This window comes from Dromiciops gliroides, chromosome 1, assembly GCF_019393635.1.
Source record: "Dromiciops gliroides isolate mDroGli1 chromosome 1, mDroGli1.pri, whole genome shotgun sequence".
Lineage (NCBI taxonomy): Eukaryota > Metazoa > Chordata > Mammalia > Microbiotheria > Microbiotheriidae > Dromiciops > Dromiciops gliroides.
In genome coordinates this window covers 656,023,759-656,044,907 of record NC_057861.1, presented here as the reverse complement: position 1 = coordinate 656,044,907, position 21,149 = coordinate 656,023,759, and the positions used below count along the sequence as shown (strand labels likewise).

Here is a 21,149-nt window from a genome sequence, read left to right as displayed (position 1 = left end):
TTTCAGAGATTTTTCCCATTTTAGCTCATTTTTTCCTCAAAATATTCTTGCGAAATAGATGGCCTAAAACTCCTAGGGCAAGAGAAAGACCAACGGACATAGAAAAAGAAGATTTGAATTTAATTTCTGGCTTAGCCACTGACTATCTGCATGACCTGGAGAAGTAAATTCACCTTCTCTGGGCTTCAGTTTCCTTATTTTTTAAGTGGAGATAATAACACAATACTTCCCTCACAGTTATACATCTCATAAACCTTAAAGCACTATGACAATGTGAGTTGCTACTATTAAAATCCCTGTACATTTGTCAAAACCTTTTCTAATTTGATGTTACTTTAGAAGCCATCCTGTCCAAATTCCCAATCAGTGGAGGAATCCTTTCTGTACCATCCTTGATGGGTGAATATTCACTTAAAGGTTTAGAGAGCTTACTTTTCCACAAGGCATTTCATTCCACTACTGGGAACTTCTAATTGTAAGGAAGTTTTCTCTATATTTAGCCAAAACTTCCCTCTCTGTAAATCCTCAATCCTAGGTTTTTCCCTTTGGGACAACATAGAGTATCCACACCTTTTTCTATAAGACAGCCCTTCCAATGTTTATAGGTAACTCCTATGGCTTTCTTCAAATTTTTGTTTTCTCTTCCTGATGAGAAATGGTTATCCTTTGTCATACCGGGAAGATGAGGCATAGTTTCTTTATAATCTTTGCAAGTGAGACTCTTAAACTTCACTTTTCTGGAATTTTAAAAATGAGTGGTAGACTGTCCCAGGGGAGCAGCTAAAAGAAATGTAAAGGTTGAATCAAGGATTTTAGTCATAGTGTTGCTAGATAAAGTCCACATAAACTTGTGGGATCTGATCATCTACTCATTTAACACTGAACGGTATGGAAGGAGTAGAAGGGATTGAAGCATGAGTAGAGAAGATGCAACGGTGAGAAGAAGAACAAATTTTGGGGAATAAATGGGAGTAAACAGGAAAGGAATAAATAAAATAAAAATAAGCAAAATGAAATAAAGAAACAAACAAATAAATGAATAAAATATATAGAATAAATAAAAATAAATAAAATAAAAAGAGTAAACAGGAAAGGAAGGTTTAAAGGGGATTCTAGGGAAATTTTCAGTTGCTCATAAGCGATGGCAGTGAATTAAAACCCTCTCTTTTTCTCTTTTCTTTCCTTCTTCCTTTTATTTTTTATTTATTTATTTTTTTTGGGGGGTGAGGCAATGAGGGTTAAGTGACTTGCTCAGGGTCACATAGCTAATAAGTGTCAAGTATCTGAGGCCAGATTTGAACTCAGGTCCTCCTGAATTCAGGGCCAGTGATTTATCCATTACACCACCTAGTTGCCCCCCAGTCTTGTTTTCTTAAGAGAGTTTTAATTTGGGGCAGCTAGGTGATGTAATGGATAAATCACTGGCCCTGAATTCAGGAGGACCTGAGTTCAAATCTGGCCTCAGACACTTGACACTTATTAGCTATGTGACCCTGAGCAAGTCACTTAACCCCCATTGCCCTGTAAAAAACAAAAAACAACAAAAAACAAAAAGAAAACAAGACTGTCCTTCTGTATCCACTCCAAATCTGATACTTTTTTTTTTTTTTACCACTTTTCAAATTCGAGCAACAAATCAGTGAATTAAGATTTCATTTTGCTCTACTAGTTCTTGAATGGCTAATCTCTAAACTGTATTATGGTAAGAACTGATTCATCTAATTCACCCAGGAACAATAGTTTTATTAAGAAATTCTTTCATTTATCTTCACAAAGGCAGTAATAATACTCCCCAGGCTTAAAATAGTTTCTAATTAGGTTTTACAAAAATGTATGTAATTCTTTATTCATCTGTGAAAGAAATCTTCCTTACTTTTTCCTATAAAAAATTATGGAACCTATTTCCTTAATATGAAATGTAATTGAACTTCAGGAACACTAAAGAAAGAAATAATAAAAAAGTCATATTAAATACCACATTTTTAGGAAGTCACTTTTAAAGGTTCACCTTATAGCACTAGGGCCATAGTTCAGTTTCAGTTTAAAGAAGTAGGCTGCTTACCTGAAGTATTTTAAATTATTAGACTGAAAACTGGGACATGACTATGAAAACAGTCTTTCTGTTTTCTGTTTTTTAAAAAAAAATCTATATTTCTCAAAAATATTTCATGAGGTTTGTTTTGGCAATGTTGTTTCTAGTTGTGGCCAGAAAGAGGCAGAGAAAAGTTCCACTGATATCAAGAACAAGTTATTTGAAGACTTGAGGTTCTCATAAAAGATTCAATGTCTGCTTTACTCTACAAACTGTAAAGATTTAATCCACATGGTATAAATGGATTTCAGTACTATAGGATCCATTAATCTACATATTGATATGTAAGTTCTTAGAAAGATGAAAGGGAAAAAAGTACCAGCTCTCCTTGGAAATTTTAAAGGAAAGAATAGGCAGCTACTTGCCCTGGCTAGTTTACACGTTCACCTAGAGGTAGAAGTTTTCTCAATGGTGCTTTCCCAATCTACGATCCAGAGATTCAGTAGGCTGGAAATAATTACCTTCAAAAAGCATTTATTATATGTGAAACATTGGGGGTAGTTACTGGAAATTAAAAGTCTAAAATAAAGGAATTCACATAGTAGTCAGGCAAAGCACAGAACTATACAGTACCCCAAGCTGGAAGAAACCTCAGAGGCCATTTAATGAATCTTTTTTTTTTTTTTGGTGTGTGAGGCAATGAGGGTTAAGTGACTTGCCCAGGGTCACACAGCCAGCAAGTGTCAAATGTTTGATGCTGGATTTGAACTCAGGTCCTCCTGAATCCAGGGCCAGTGCTTTATCCACTGTACCACCTACCTGTCCCTATTTAATGAGTCTTTAATCTAATGAACTTTGCAGTTGAAGAAACTGAGACTCAATTAAATAACTTATTAAGTCACAAATTAAGTAACTTGCCCACAGTCACCCAAGTGATTAAGGTCAGAAGCAGTATTTGAATGTAGGTCCTTTGACCTTCGAACTGGTCTTCTTTTCACTGTACTAGATACTCTTAATTAAATGATATGTTTACAGAAAAACCTACAAATCTAAGAGTGTTATATAAAAGATGCAACAATCATTAATGAACTATATTGTCTTTGATTCCAGAAAATTGTTCATCTTGTTTCTGAATTTGATCCAATTGATATATCCTTATGAAACTAAAACAATACTCTTTCACCTATTCCTAACCATCCATCAAATCCCAGAACCAGCTTTCCTATGTGCTACAAGAACAGAATAGGCAGGAATAGCAAGAAGGGTAAGATCTGATTACCACCTCCCCCTCTCCCCACCCTAAACATGCATTTACATTAACTAATAGTTCATTCATATAGCCCCAGGTAGATTCCCTCCCTTTTTTGACTTCTCCTACTCTTTCACAAGACCTTTTAGTGAATTACAGAGCTATGATTTATACTAGTTTTCAAAAGCCTTGTGAAATTCTCCTTCCTCCCCCATCTCTCTGCTACCCTGAAGCAGCAGGAATATTTCAGTTACAGAATCAAACAACCCAAGAGTTTGAAAGAAATCACTGATGCATTCTAGTTCAAGCTATACCTAACCAAGACTCCCCTCTACAACATCACTAATAAGTGGTCATCTTGCCTATGATTGAAGATCTCCTGTGATGGGGAACCCATCACCTCCTAAGACAGCCCATACTATTTGGGGGTCACTCAAATCCTTAGGCAATTATGTCTTATATGGAGCCCAAATGGACTTTTCTGCATCTTCTGTCCAATGTTTTTAGTTCTTTCTTTTGGCACCAAGGAAAATAAGCCTGATCTCTTTTCTACTTGGAAGTCCTTTAAATACTTGAAAGAAGCATCTATGTCCCTCCTAAGCCTTCTCTTATTTAAGCTAAGACTCACTAATGTCTTCAAAATGTCATCCTACACCATGGTTTTCAGTTAGCATTCTGGCAAGCTGATTAAAGATTGCCTTGGAATATAGGGAAAAATTACTGGTTTCTTAGGTTTCTTTTTGATTGATTATTAGATAATTCATCTTTTACTCTGCTTTTCCTCTTCCCTTACCACCACAATCACTGCCTTCAAGAAACACTTAAAATGCTTTGGCAGTTTCCACTGCTGAAACATTAAGCATTATGTTTTATGTGTACCCACAGAATCTCACACTTACCACATTGCTGCAGGTTCTATATCGAATATTACGTCCTTCACAGCTCCTATGTCAGAAAAAAGAAGAAATAATAATAATTACGTGTGTTCCAAACTCAAGAATTTTATAGCTGATACTATATATGATCATCCAAGTCCAACTATTTTTTTTTTTACTAGTGATAAAACAGTAGTCCAACTCTTTCTCAAATAATTAGGACCTTTTGTCACTAATATAGCAGACTTCCCCTTTCAGAGAATTATCAAATATTAAAATGATCAGATTTAAACTAAATTATCTCAAACTGTCTTCCACACAACCTTGGTATTCATAGATAAGGAATCCAGAGCCAGTGTGGAAAAGTGGGCATAGCATTAGATATGAAATCAAAAAGACCTGGATTCAAGTCCCAACTTTTCCATGAATCAACAATGTGACTTTGAGTAAGTTGATTCACAACTAGATACTTTAGTTCTTTCATTTATAAAGTGAGGGGAATGTACTAGATGACTAATCAGATTCCTGTTAGCTCTAATAGTCTAAATATAATACCAGCAGCATCCTTGCCAAACTGTATGTTTATCAAAATACTTAATACATGTAGCAATTTGGGGGTATGAAAAGAGACTTTATTTTACACTGATCCACAATTTCCCTGACCTTCTTCTATTGCTGTGGGTTCCCCTGACTCCTTACACAAATCTTTGTAGATCTTTTCAATATATTTCAAGACCAAAAGTGTTTTGTAATCTAATTAATTTTGGAAAGACTAGCTTAAAGAGATATCACATCTAAGTCCTTATTAGCATGAATAATAAATTCCAAAGTAATTGCATGTATTTAATTCACACTATCCAAAGTTGTAATTGTGTAAAATATGGTAACCAGTTCTAGCCCAAAGGAAATATGCAGCACAAATTCAAATAATGTAAGCACTCTGTGGGATTCATTATTTACACTAATTGGGACCAATCTATTCCTTCACTAATGTAAAAGCTGATACTAAGATTTCATTGCTACTATAATTCTCCTTGCTTCCAAAATATTCATAATACATACTTAGAAATCTGTCATCCAAGAAAAAATACATACTAGAGCAAAGTTTTCTATACAGTACATTTCTTTTCAATAAGTCTTATTTTCCTATTGAATTCATTATAAAATTGGAGAGGTATACTGAAGGAAAAAAAACTGTCAACACATAAACTTAATATGAAACAATGCAACGTTTTAAAAAACTGCACTTAAAAATCGTCTTGTTAAGAAAGCATATGTGGTAATACTCAAAACATTAACATTGCTATTATGGTATGTTGAAAATCAGCAACATTTTTTCAAAAAAGGGGGAAGTGGGAGCAGCTAGGTGGCGCAGTGGATAAAGCACTGGCTCTGGATTCAGGAGGACCTGAGTTCAAATCCGGCCTCAGAAACTTGACACTTACTAGCTGTGTGACCCTGGGCAAGTCACTAAACCCCCATTGCTCCGCAAAAAACAAAACAAAACCAAAAATAAAAAAATTTAAAAAGGGGAAGTGAAAATATGATCCAATTCAATTCAACAAGCATTTATTAGCTACCTACAGAAGAATTATAAGGTTTTCAATATGGAAGAAACCTTAAAATTTATCTAGCCCAACCATCTATCTCATTTTATAGATGGAAACACTGAGGCCCAGAGAGATTAAGTGACCTGTCTAAGGTTATTAAGTACTCTGATGGCATTATCATTATCTACCTGTCCCATCCCATCTTCCATCTTCAGACTTTTAAGCTATCAATCTCTAAATTTTTAGCAATATGGCTAAATTTTTTCACCCACTTCAAAGAATCTTAGCATTAACTTCACATTCAAGGTAATCATTTTACCTTTTATACAATTGTGTTTATTGGCCTTTTCTAGGCCTTTTTCAACTGTTAGCACCGATGGAGTGCATTCACCATATCCTTGAATAACTGATCATAACTACATACATCACTAAGGATCGAAATATTTAATCCTTGCTTACAATGGCCATTTGCCACAATGTCTGCTGGGATACAACAATGTCCAACAACTAACATCTGATAATGATCAGCAAATTATTAAAGTGTGCCTATAAATGTGCCATTCTGTTGAGAATCTAGTGTTTTGTTTATTTAGTTGAAAGCTGGTGTCCTCATTAAAGGGTGTTAGCTCAGCAAAATAGCAGTTGTTGAGTGTCGCAATGGGCTAATCATTGGATTGTGGACTACAGAGGTTATATTTGAGTCATCTAGCAGTGGGACAAGGGACAAAATAATATTCCCCAAATTTGGAAAGTTCAGTAATAAAGCTGGTGGAAGAAAAAAAGGACTTTTGTTTATCATGGATATGAAATCCAGAATTTGGTTAAGTGTATTTATAAAAAGCAAAGAAAAAAAAAAAGCAAAGGATTCCTTATACAGATATTCTCCATATGGCAAAGTCTCTTGGGTTCTTGTCATAGTATTTTTTTAATATATCAATATTTGTTGGTGAAATTTCAATGTCCTGATTGTATAACTTATAGAGCCCATCATTTTACACAAGATTTGTTAAAATGGAATAAATATTTCAGTGAAATTAACAGAGTGACTATTCTAAAATGAGGACAGCACTCTGGCCAAGTCTAAAGTATTACATTCAGAGATTTATTGATTTATCTGGGCACAAAAGACTCATCTGAGAATTAAATAGTGAAAATATCATTTATTTTTATACTTCATTAATATAAAACAGCTGAATAGTTTCCTTCACATTTAAACACAATAAAATTCACCTCTGGGAATGAAAACAAACATCAGAAATCTCAGCCTTCAAATCATTTTGGAGTTGTTATAGACCATTCATAATAGAGGATCTAAGTGACTGTGCTTTTTCTCCCATAAGTATACAATTGTGATAAGGAAGGGGTCTCCTGGTATAGATACAGAGAATATGAGACTGACAAATTCAGCTATGGTACAAAAGTAAACATATCTAAAATGAACGTTTTGACGAAAATCAATTTTTTAGTTTGATTTATCATTTAAACTCTCCCTGGTGGTCAGTATTTAATCTTAACAAATTGCTCCCCCCTCAAAAAAAAGGGATAACCCTTTTATATATAGTGTGGCAGTCTTCTTTAAGCAGACATTGCAGTGCATACCACTTATAACAGAGCTTAGGTAAGCTGGAGGTACAATTTTTTCGTCTCTCATTAGCACAGAACAAACTGTTCCACTTCTTCCACTTTTCAAAATCCTGATGTTATCTCAGTTTCAATTATTAAAACTTACCAACCTTGGAACAGATGAATTGCTATGGAAAATTTAAAGTTCTTTTTTCCAAGCATCACTGATTGGTTGGCTTTCGTCCCCCCCCCCTCCATATTGTCTAATTCTTTAAAAGGGAGAGGATGACTCATGTTTAGTCCTTATTATGAATAAACAAACTCGCTTTGATAATTCAAGTACCTTAGGCAACTTCTCCTTGTTCATTTTTCCTTGCTGAAAGAGTAGGTCCTCTGTGAACAAATGCATCCTTCTAAAGGTTGAGCCAGACCTTCCCCTACTATGGGGATATGGGACTGTGTAACCTAAAACCAGAGGGCTCTCCAAAACAGCACCATTTGTATTCAGCTCCTATAAAGATCCAGACTCTTACCTTTGGACTATAAAAAAACAGAGGAGTGTTAAGTAAAAACAGGTTACTGCTCTGGATTGCTCTTGATTTTTCAAATATGGGATCACGGGCAAAGAATTTTGAAATAGGAGAGTCCATCTGCTTATATATCTTCCCCACCCCCCCAAAAAAAAACACAAAAAAAACTTTTAGTCATTCAAAAGGAAAAATGAAAGAATGAGCACTTTACAAGAGAGTACACATAAAACCATCTTAGAGATTCAAGCCAGAAGGACCCCAGGCCATTTAGACTAGTGGTCCTAAAATGACCATGGATTAAAGACGACAAGCAAATTTACAGCCAGAGTAGGGATTCATATAACTTTGGGATAACAATTTTTTCTGCATCCCTTCATATAAGCATTTGAATTTTTAGCAGATTTATATAGCCAAAGGTTGCCCTAAGAAACCACTTATAACACTCCCACATTTTTGAGGTTTCCCCTAAAGATATTAGGAAGACCTGAGAATCTTGTACCCATCAACAAACACCCCTGTTGGTGAGGTTTGCTGATTAGGGCCGTTTTCATTTTTTACAAGTGAAAACATCAATCTAAGTTTTGGGAAAAGTTCATCCTGTTATATTAGTCTGAATAGTCACTGAAAACAAAATTGAAAAAACACAGAAATAGGTATAAATATGTGAGAAAGTGGGGGCATATGTAAGCCTACTCTGGTCAGTTATAGAGGTTCATGGGTATTGATTCATTTGACTGAATAAGCATTTATTAAGTGTCCAGTATGTGTCAAGAACTGTGCTAGGTGCTGAGGATATAATGACCTATGTGATACAGCTTCTTTCTTCAAGGATTCACATTCTATGATGGCAAACGTGCACATAGAACGTTAAATACAAAATATATACTAATTGGGGGCAGCTAGGTGGTGCAGTGGATAAAGCACTGGCCCTGGATTCAGGAGGACCTGAGTTCAAATATGGCCTCATACACGTGACACATACTAGCTATGTGACCCTGGGCAAGTCACTTAACCCTCATTGCCCTGCAATATATATATATGTGTGTGTGTGTGTGTGTGTGTGTATGTATATATATATGTGTATACACACACACACACACACACACACACACACACACACAAATTAATTTCCAGGGAAGGGCACAAACAACTAGAAGCTGGGATTGGGATGAGATTCCTGTAGGAAGTGGCACCTGATGTGAGCTTTGAAGGAGATAATTCTTAATTCCCCTTCAGCTGTGGACCCCAAGAAACCTGTGCAATGGAGTTGTTCCATTAAGATTTTACATTGGCTAGCTACATAAAAATAACTGTAGTGATGTCATTTTGGTCCTCTTTGAGTATGAAGGACAGCGACTACATAGAGATTCACACACAAGAGTAGGTACTTAACTTGTGTCAGTTTGTTTAGGGGGAAGTTTTGTTAAATATTATTTCTATATCCCTTTTTGCTCTTACTGGTCTATGATTGGGGGAAGCCAGGTGGCACAGTGGATAGAATGCCAGGCCTGGAGTCAGAAAGACTCATCTTCCTGAGTTCAAATCTTTCTTCAGACAGTAGCTGTGTGACCCTGGGCAAGTCATTTACTCCTGTATGCCTCAGTTTTCTCATATCTAAAATGAACTGGAGAAGGAAATGGCAAACCACCCCAGTATCTTTGCCAAGAAAATTTCAAATGGGGTCATGAAGATTCAGACATGACTGAACTGACTGAACAATAAGAAGTTTATGAAGTACTCATACTCAGGACCAGTATTTACCTTTTCTCTTCACTCCATCCTCTGCAAATATACTCCATGTGTGGAAAAGCCCATCTCTCCTCATCTGTGATACACTGTCCTTTCCCTTTTTTTTCACCAAACATTTAAAAAATACTGCTTAAATGAAATCTTCTTCATCTAAGGCAAGCCTGATGTTGTGTCCTATACCAGGGCTTCTTAAACTTTTCCCACTTGCAACCCCCTTTCACCGGAGAAATTTTTATGTGACCCCAATATATAGGTATATAAAACAGGTCTACATAACCTTTTTACTGTTGACAAATTTTTCACACCCTCACGTTCAGTTATGTGACCCCATATGGAGTTGAGACCCATAGTTTAAGAAGCTTTGTCTAATACTATTAATAAATTTGATCTCCCTCCCCTCTAAATTCTAAGGGCTACTTTTTAAAAAATAATCTCTGACATACTATTGTATGCATTAATATCTGGTAATGCTAAGTTTTGTTTTTTTTTTCCAAGGGGATGGGGCAATGACGTTGTTAAGTCACTTGCCTAGGGTCACACAGCTAGTGAGTGTCAAGTGTCTGAGGTGGGATTTGAACTGAAGTCCTCCTGAATCCAGGGCTGGTGCTTTATCCACTGCTCCACCTAGCTGCCCCCTCTGGTAATGCTTCTTAAAATGTTCAGCTTTGTAATTAGGAATAGAGGATGATTTTGATTGCTGCATTGTCTATTGGAGAATAACCTGTACCTAATACTATTAAATGTATCTGCAAAATTTCTCAGGTTTAAACTGAAAAGTGAATTTTATATTTTATTCCAAGCTTTTTTTGTGTTTTTATCCATCAATGATTCACCATTCATTTTTAGTCAATCAAGCCAATAATTATTATCAGACTGCTGTATGATGTGCAAATCATGACAATTCATAAATGGCAGCCAGGGGGTAGTGGAAAGAACACTTGATTTGGAATCAGGAATCCTGGGGCTCAATTTCTGGTTCTGACGCTTCAGCTGTCTGACTGCGGGCAACCTCTGAGCCTTAGTTTCCTCATCTGTAAAATGGAGATGATAATTCCCATGCTGGCTATCTCATAGGGTTTTCATAAGGAGGATGATTTTTCACTATTAAAGTACTTGCAGTTATCTGTATTAAATCAAATATTTCCTCAAAGTACATACCCCACCAAACATACAACTGAAAATTAGTTTTAAAATTAGGATGATAACAAAAATTCCTACTGTGGTTTCACTCCAAATATAATAACTCTCAAAAATATATACAAAACATATCTTTCACCCAAGCATTCAGTCAAAAAGTCCCATAATCCCACTGCAGGACTCCTACAATTTCTCCACCGCCTCCTCAGCATGTGAGATATCACGTGGCTCAAACAGATTAGTGTTAAGGGAAAAATTTATTCTTCTCTTGGTAGATAGATATGCAAGCCAAACTATTATGACAACTTGATAAATGTAGCTTTTGAAAATGCTTTCTGTTGTAATAAGACAACAAACAACAAGAAGGCAAAATGCCAAATACCATCAATCAATGTGGGAACTGGCTGGAAAAAAAAAAACCCACAATCACAGTGTCACACTGAATCTTTGAATTTGCCAGAGGTCCAAACCTTGGCTAATGAGCCAAAATAAGAGTCAGGCTTATAGATTTAGTTTCAAAGCAGTTCCAAACCAACTTCTAGGGGCAGGAGTGATGCTTAAGACATGGCTCCGCAAGTAGTGAATTACTCTTAAGAGTTTATTTCTTTAGCATTAAATAACACTTATATGACCTCATTTGTGTGTCTCAATACTTCTATGATATACTGATTTCTTATTATAAAATTGATCCAAACAATGTACCCCAAGAGAAACTTATTTACTAGTACTGTAACTGTCCCATCCATTGAACTTTCAAGGCTACACTTGATGACAATAAGAATTGGGTAGGTAGAGAAAGGGAAATTCCTAGAATGTGCTTTTTCTGATCTTGTCAGAGGCATCAGAAGCAAGGAAATGAAGTAGAATTTCTTAATATATTCAAAAAATCCTTATCAGAAGTTTAGAGCCTGGGTCAAGTAACTGATAATGTTTTCATCTGCAAAAAGTATATGCTATCATAGAACCTGGCAAACAGTTAAGTACTTTTACATATATATATATATATATATATATATATTGCTTGGTTCTTCAGACACTTCTATTGTGAACTTACAGTGTTCTATTGGCTGTTGTAAACTTTCAGGGTGATCTAAGCTACTGATATAAGAGAAATCTCTTCCTCCCTCCTGATGACCCATTTGGATGCCAATTCTCCTAAGGTGATGATAACACTGAGTAAGACTATTTCTCAATGGTACATTTTGCAGCATAAGCATAGCTACTAAATCCTGCAGGAAAAAAGGTAAGTTGCTGCTTAGCTGTATGTAGTCATTTTTTCCCAAACAATTATGTCTTTACCCTCCTTGGCCTGTCTTAAAAGGAAGATTTGCTGCAACAGTGAAGCCTTTGCAAATAGCAGATAAAACTATAAAAAGGAGGAGATAGTTTACTACAAACACAAGCAAAGATGGAAAGATAGATGTGATATTGTAGGGTGGTGTATAGCCAGAATTCTGGTGGAGCCAAAAACTGCTCTGATTACACAGAGGCAACAAGAATTTACTGAGCACCCAGTCTGTGCTCCCTAGATACTCTGGGGAGTAGAGAAATATAAGATAAGGACCCTATCCTCAAAGAGATTACATTCTAATTGGGGACACAAGGCCACAGGAACACAGGATCCTAAGGCTTAGAGATGGAATAGATCTTAGGAAACAAGTATTCCAAAATCTTTATTTTACAGATGAGAAAATTAAAGCTCAGACATTCTGGAGATCACATAGGTAGTAAGTAGCCTGTGTCCTTTGATTTAAAATAATAAGCTCAGATTTATATAATGCTTTGAGGCATGAGAAGTACTCTCTTTACAACAGCTCAGTAATAACACAGGTGGCATGAGTTATACACATTTTTTTAGGTTAAGATGATGCTTAGTGCTTTTGAGACACCTTTCCAAGGTTGTTCATTCATTTATTTATATATTTATTCATTCATTATTCACTTTTTAATTAATTCATTTATTTGCTTATTTATTTACATATTCATTCACACACACCCACTTACTTATTTATGCAACTATTTATTTGTTTGTTTGTTCTTTCACTTATTTATCTATCTATCTATTTGGTTTTGTTTATTTGTCTATGTACTTATTTATTGCTGAGAGTTTAGCCTAGGTTTAGAGTCAGGGGTCAAATCTATGCTCTGTCATTAACTGAGTGATTTCAGATAATTTACTTAACTTCTCTGGGCTTTAGTTTTTCATTTGTAAAATAAGAGGATTGGACTAGATCAGAAGCATCAAATACGCTATTCACAGGTCTGCACTTAATCCATAAAACTCTGGAGTTCAAAGCTAGGTTAAAACTTAATGGGAGACAGGGGCAGCTAGGTGGCACAGTGGATAAAGCACCAGCCCTGGATTCAGGAGGATCTGAGTTCAAATCCAGCCTCAGACACTTGACACATACCAGCTGTGTGACCCTGCGCAAGTCACTTAACCCTCATTGCCCTGCAAAAAAACCAAACAAATGAACAAACCAAAACCCAAAAACAACTTAATGGGAGAAATGAATGACAAAATAAGTAAAATACAATAAAAATAGGCAATACATTTAAAGACTAGGTCAAGATGCAGGCCACAGAGAGGATTGGTGGCCCCCATTTCTATTTGAGTTTGACACCACTGGACCAGGTAACTACTAAGGTTGATTTTAGCACTATATTATCCTTTGTATAGCTGCTAAAAGAAAAGTTTGTGCATACTTGTTCATTTCCTACTATTTGCTTTTCCATCTCAGTCTCATTCATCACTGCCGTCTCTGAAAGATGAAAAAGGACAGAAGCCTCTTGCTTCAGATTGATGAATTATACTCAAAAGCATTTTATAATGTTGTTCAGTCGTTTCAAGTCATGCCTGACTCTTTGTGACCTCATTTGGGGTTTTCTTGGCAAAGATACTGGAGTGGCTTGCCACTTCCTTCTCCAGCCCATTTTAGAGATAAGGAAACTGAGGCAAACAGGGTTAAGTCACTTAACTAGACTCACAGCTAGTGAGTGTCTGTGGCTGGATTTGACCTCAGGAAGATGAATCCTCCTGATTTCAGCCAGGCCTGGCACTTTATCCACTGTACCACCCAAATGCCCACAAACCATTACAGTTGTAAATATTACTGACAGTAGACAAAAGAGTTAGAGAATGAAGACAAACAGATTTTAGGAAACTGGATCCAATGTTTTCAACTTTCCAATGAGCAAAAATTATTTTACGTATATATATATATATATATATATAAATATATAAATAAAATAACTTAAGCTTCTTTGGGAATGTCACCCAATACAAACTCAAAACTGATGTACTACTCTGGCCAGAGATGAAAATTTTTCCTCTAATTCTTCTATCTGAAGCAGATGTATATTGAAAAGTGTAATCTTAGAAGACTATAGTATTTTCTCTAAAGCTACTAATGTAGGCAGTAGATTTCAGCCTTATGAGGCGAGGAACTTTTATATAGAATGTCACATGGGCAGAATGGGTAAAGAGGTTTGTGTATTGGTATGTGTATTCATATGCCTGCATAAGGATAGGAATAAATTATTAAAGTTTCTATCAATATGTTTTGGATCTGTGTCACTTATATTTCCAAATCTCTGTTTGTCTCTCTGTTTCTGTCTCTGTCTTCCTCTGTGTCTGTGTGTCTCTCTTTCTCTCTCATGAGCTCCTGAAAACTACTCTCTACAATATTATCTAAACAATTTTAGATCTTGAAGGTACCTCAAAGATAATTTAGCTCAATACCTTCATTTTACAAATGAGAAAATTGGGGCTCAGAAAATTTACTATAGGTGGAGGATAATTAGATCTGCTACTAGAGGTCGGCATCTGTATTTATATACTCATGGTGATCTATACCAGCATAACATCAGGCACATACAGAATCCATTTGGAGTTCTATAGTGTCACCTTTTTACCTCCAGATAAGGCAAGAAGCCTCCTTCTACTCCACACGCAGGGTACAAGCTTTGGATAACAGCTATACATCGGCAGAATTATGCGGTCAACAATGTGTGAGTTATGGATGCCTAGAAGATATCTCAAGGTCTTTCAGAAGTGGTCAGATACCAGACAGACAACCTGAGTGTTGAGTAATGTTAAAATACCTAGGGCTCTCGGACATTTGCTAGGCCCCTCTGGAGGATGTAAGGCAGGGAAATGGAGGCGGAGTCACGCATAGGATGTGAAAGCCTGTATACTTGGCAATTTGCACCATTGGAAGCAATCCTAACATCCACCGGCTCAGAGATCCTTAAAATATTGTTATAAATAAGAAGTGACAGCATGATGACTTCTCATTCTATACCTTACAATTATTTGGAAAACACAATGGATTCAGCTTATGACTGACAGTAAACAAACATATTCTCTAAGAACGGGGAATTACATGTGATATGCATATCGAAACTAGTCTTTTTCTCCTTGATGATGCCATTTTTGGGTGACATGAATATGTTAGACTAAATTCAGAAAACTTCCATTAAGTTTAAAAAAATTATTTATGTTCAGTGGAGTGTTCCATTTCTTTCTAAGCTGGATATAAAATTAATAGCTAACACTGATAGCCTGTTTTAAAGTTTGCAAAGCACTTTATACCTATTCTATCACCGAGTCCTCATAACCATTTTGTGAGACAGATGCTATTATTATCCCCATTTTCCTGTGACTTGCCTAGGGTCACATAGCTTTTAAGTATTTAAAACAGAATGTGGGCTCAGGTCTTGATTAAAAGGATCCATTTAAAACAAGACTTCCAAATCTACTTTATGCACAAGAAGCCTGAAGTTCAGAAAGATGCTTTCAATAGAGAGGGTTTACATACTACCAAAGATACAATAGAAGGCCAAAGAAATGGGTTAACAACCTAGTCAACAGGCTAAGGTCTGTTTTATAACCCTAAAGTAATCTAATCAAAAGTCAATGGGGCAGCTAGATGGCGCAGTGGATAGAACACCAGCCCTGGATTCAGGAGTACCTGAGTTCAAGTCCGGCCTCAGTCAATTAACACTTACTGGCTGTGTGACCCTGGGCAAGTCACTTAACCCCAATTGCCTCACTAAAAAAAAAAAAAGTCAATTAGGTGGCACAGTGGATAGAATGCTGGGCCTAGAGTCAGGAAAGCCCATCTTCCTGAGTTTAAATCTGGCCTCAGATACTTACTAGCTATGTGACTCTGGACAAGTCACCTAACCCTATTTGCCTCAGTTTCCTCATTTCTAAAATGAGCTGGAGAAGGAAATGGCAAACCACTCCAGTATCTTTGCCATGAACATAACCGGACTGAACAACAGCAAATCTAATCAAAGGTTTGAGAAAAATCTACAGAAATAATTTCTTCTATTTACCATATCCTGGTAAGGCTAATCTTGAATAATTCATGGTAGTTTACAGATCTCTAAAAGAGGAGTCCTTTCAATGGCTGGTTTCTTTGGCCTGGGGCAACAACAATGCCCCAGTCTTGACATGCTGATGCCTACCCCTCCCACACTGTTAAGACTTCAAAACTGTGATTGAAGAACATTGGTGTAAAGATTATTTCTTTACCAGAAAATTCCTTCTTTCTATTCAGTACAATCTCTAAATCTTTAGTTAGTGAAAAGCACTATGCGGTAGGGGTAGCAGAAAATATTAGGGGAAAAAGAATAATAATAGAGTTCTATGACACTGACTAAACAGTATCTATCCCCCCCAAAAGTGGTAAAAGTTCTTTTCACTAATTTAAATGAAAACAACAACTAATGGGAGACCAAAGGGGAGGAATAAAAATTACACAAAGCCGATTAACCTAAACATGAGAAATAATGTGTAATTTAAAACAATGATAACTTTCCGAAGTAGAAAAACAACTAAGCAATTAACATCTCTCTTAATGGACAGCAAAGGTTATAGACACCAAACACTTCCCATTATCTATTAATGTGTTCCAGCAAACTGGTTTATAGGATAATCCTGCTCATAAATTGGCCAGAAACATTAAGTCTTTGGCCTCAGTTGAATGCTCCTGAGAGGAGATCAGGGTTTGGAACAAAGTGTCCATCTAAGATATATGTCTTGGAATATTAGAACTCCTGGACTACATTTATACTAGGCGTTAACCCAAAACGCAAAGTAAAGGAACCACAAACTTTCTGTTTCAAAATGTGCAACCTCTGTGATACATTAAGAAGACCACCTCATATAAATGCTCTGAATAGTTGGACCAATTCCAACTTTTGCATACCTTTTCATTAGACAAAAATAAACATTTCCAAGGAAAACAAAGCTGATAAGACAGCTCACGATATGAATATTAAACTTCTCTTTGGGGTTTACTTGATGAGATAAAAACAATTTTTGTCCACTTAGTTGAGGAAGGGGAAGGTAAAACTATAACAATATATTTATATATAAGCACTTTGGTATTTTCTAAAATTTTATACTAATACTTTTGCAAAGAAAGTAATGCAATTTTTATGAGGAAACTTGCCCAAGGTCATAAAGCTAGTAAGTATCAGAGTCAAGATTTGAACTCAGATCTCATGAGTCCAAGACAAGTTTTCTTTCTAACACACCATATGGCCTCCTAGAATAATACTGCAATAAAGCCATGTAAGTATGCGGGTGGCTGAAGGGAAGAGGGAGAATTCAGAGTATTCCTGATCAACTGATTTCCTCCCCCACTTTCCCAGTTCAGCTGATGAAATCACTGAAAGGCACTGTGAGGGACTTGCCCAGTAGCTATGCAGCATTCAGGGTGGGACAGTATGAAGGCATCAGAAGAACATTGTTGTTGCTTGTCCTTCCTTCTTGAAGAGGATTGTGACATCAGGAGGTGATGTTATGTCTTGCAGTGAACTCGATTTAAGTGGGCAGGGGGAGGAGGGGAGGGGGAATGGTTTGTTCAAGGTCACCAACCCCACTCTCTCCTCCAGAGCCCTCTGAGTCCAGTGGCATGACTGGAAATGACCCTGGATGTTTAAGGCAATTGGGTTTAAGTGACTTGCCCAGGGTCATATAGCTAGTAAGTGTCTGTGGTGAGATTTGAACTCAGGTCCTCCCAACTTCAGGGCCAGTGCTCTATCTATCTACTGCACCACCTAGCTGCCTTATCAGAGGAACATGGATATATACATCTGTGCGTGTACTTATAAGTGTGTGTCTGTGTGTATAGCAGAGGTATGAGTTTCTTTGACCTCATGTAATCTCTATGTGTGCACCCACTCTTCTCACTTATGTATGCATTCATGGAGGAATGTTATGTCAAATTCATGGGGGCAGCTACTGATTGACTACTTAAAGATAGCTCTTTCGACTAAGTGACTTTACAACTCTGAATTGGTATGGGGGGTTTAATTTTAACTTTTTGCTATTGGTTAAACTGAGCTAACAGGAATTCTCTAGAATCCAATGGTAATGAGGCACCTCTCTATTCACTAGGGATCTCATCAATTTCTTATCTCAAGGTGATGAGTCACAGGATTATACTTGGATTAATCCCTCACTCTTGGGTCAGTTCCTTTAACTACATGTTTTTCCTATAATTATAAAAAATGTATCCATGTGCATGTGATATTAATATAGTCTGTATGCCTCAACCCCTCTCCAACAATTAGTCAGGATCATTCCAGTAGCCTGAGAATAATAGGTCTAAAAAATAATAAGGTAAGAACAGTAAATTCTGATTGAAATACTATAATACAATATCATAGACAAGGTGTTGATTACCCCCCTTCCCCCTTTTGCACAAATCTTAAAATAAGAAGCAATTTGGTACTCTTCTCCATAAACTCTCCTCTTTCTTCCTCATCCCCCACATCCCATGTCCCAAATTTTTAAGGGAAAGTTTATATCTGGAGACAAAAGATTTTAAAATACATTGCTCTTTTTTTTCCTTCCTTCCTTCCTTCCTTCCTTCCTTCCTTCCTTCCTTCCTTCCTTCCTTCCTTCCTTCCTTCCTTCCTTCCTTCCTTCCTTCCTTCCTTCCTTCCTTTCTTTCTTTCTTTCTTTCTTTCTTTCTTTCTTTCTTTCTTTCTTTCTTTCTCTATCCATCCTTCTTTCCTCTGTTTCTTTTTTTAAAGAATGGTTGTTATGCAATATGTATCAAATGCCAGATTTAGAACCATCTTCTGAAAGCTCAGGCTTCCTAAAACAGATATGTACTTTAAACAAGCACTAAATAATAACCATAACTCACATTTATACGGCATTTTCAGCTTTACAAGGTTGTTCCCCCCTCCCCCTCACAACAAGCTTATGAGTTAGGCAGTCCAAACATTGTCACTGCTACTTTGCAGATGACAAGTCTGAGGCACATAGAGGTTCAGACTTGTCTAAGGTCCAGGCCAGAATGATTAACCAGAGATTAACACACAAAGGTCCTGAATCATTGGAGAAAGATTCAACTACTTTCAGTACATGGGCCTATAAAAGCAGAAAACAGATTGATACATTTTGGAAAGAAACAGGGAGTAGTTTCCACTTCACTTTCAGAGGCACAGAAAGTATGTCCAATAGTGTCGGTAGCTAACATTTACATAGTACTTACTATATACCAAGAACTGTGCTAATATTACTTCATTTGATCTTTACAATAACACTAGGAGGTACGTGCTATTATTATCCCCATTTTAGAGATGAAGAAATTGAGGCAAGCAGAAGTTAAGTGACACAGTTATTGTGTGTCTGAGATAAGATTTGTACTCAGATCTTCTTGATTCTTGGTCTAGTGCTCTATGTACTTTATTACCTAGCTAAGCAGATTTCTCCAGTGGCTCAGAACTACAACTAAATGGTATAGGAAAAAAAAAAGATTCTTGAGAGTAGTGATTATTATCACCAGCACAAACGTTCAGTGATTGGTTGGTTGGTGGCCTGAATCCAATGATTTCAGCAGTTAAGTGTTGGTGGCTCTTTATAAACAGATTTCAGAATGATGTTAGAAAAAGATTCCTAACCAACAGGTTACCAGCTGCCTTGGGAAGTACTGCATGCCCCCTTCATAATGATGCCTTGACACTTGTCAAGGATGTTTGTAAAGGGCATTTCTACTTTATGTATGAATTGAACTAGAAGAGTTCTGAGGAGTCTCTTTTTTTGGTTTTGTTTTGTTTTGTTTTTGCAGGACAATGTGCCCAGGGTCACACAGCTAGTAAGTGTCAAGTGTCTGAGGCCGGATCTGAACTCAGGTCCTCCTGAATCCAGGGTCGGTGCTTCATCCACTGCACCACCTAGCCGCCCCCTGAGGAGTCTTCTTATACCAGTGTGTGGGGATAAGTATTTTGAGGCTGATAGAAAAGCTACCTAGGGCAGCCAGGTGGTGCAGTAGATAGAGTGCTGGTCCTAAAATCAGGACTACTACTCTTCCTGAGTTCAAATCAAGCCTCAGACACTTACTGGTTGTGTGACCCTAGGCAAGTCACTTGACCCTGTTTGCCTCAGTTTCCTCATCTGTAAAATGAGCTGAAGAAGGAAATGGAAAACCACTCCAGTGTCTCTGACAAGAAAACCTTAAATGGGGTCACCAAGAGTCGGAAATGACTGAAGAATAACAACAACAACAAATAGAGCTAGCTAATATCAGTTTGCAGGAGTTAAAAAGTGAAAGATTTCAGAGAAAATTTTATAGGATAATTCAAGATAAAAGGGTCCCACAACTGCTAAGGCGGGATCTGGGCCATAGCTAGTACATTTATAATAACAGGGTCTAGGAATGGTTAGAATGCATGTAAAAATATGAGTAACATCCTAATTAATACATTAATTAAATAAATACCATATTTACAATATGGGGAAATGAAGTTAAGAGAAACAAGTCATCTCAGGCTTCTGGATCTGAACTTGTCAGAGCTCAGAATCATACCATGACTTTTCTAATATGTAGTCTAAGTCATCTGGAGAAAAAAAGTACAGTAAGGAACAACCATAAAGGTCCTATCAATAAAGGATGCTTCGTAAAATCACTACTGCTTTTCCAGCTCAGTAATGAAAATGTGGAGAGTTGCACTGCTAGGATTCAGCATATCCCAATGCAACCTGACAATAAGGAATAGTTATACTGAACATTTCTACAGTGCCTTTCTTTGTTGCTCAAACCAGAAATGGGGCACAGGGAAGGGCAACTACCCCTGGTCGAGATTAAGCTGTTGGGAAAAGTGAAACTTCATTTGCTTTCCTCAGGCCACAGAATGAATACAGTGGGGGAACCCAGGAAGCAAGCCAACTTAGTGATGACTGGGCCAGTGCTTTATCCCAAACATCTTGCCACTGCTAATTAACCAGGCTGACCCTGGTAATTAATACTTGCCTTCATTTTCATTTTACTTTGTCTTTCCAGAGATTTCTGCAATGCCCACTGAACATTTGCTGCTCTGAGAGACTCAGGAATTAAATGAGAGCCCCCCAACTATTCCCTCCAGGACAAAAACAAAACAAAACAACAAACAAAAAGCCCTTACATTTGTATAGCATTTTCTGGCTACAAAACATCA

General features: G+C 36.9%; 1 protein-coding gene across 2 annotated transcripts in view; it reads right to left on the bottom strand.

The window, feature by feature from the left end:
* The window catches only part of ADAMTSL1 (ADAMTS like 1), a 1,070,304-nt gene that overhangs the window by 331,426 nt on the left and 717,729 nt on the right, over positions 1-21,149 (bottom strand). For both annotated transcript variants that reach the window (XM_043978110.1, XM_043978111.1), the window contains one exon: positions 4,181-4,226. In XM_043978110.1, coding sequence (XP_043834045.1) covers positions 4,181-4,226 — 46 coding nt within the window. The remainder of the gene's footprint in view (positions 1-4,180; positions 4,227-21,149) is intronic.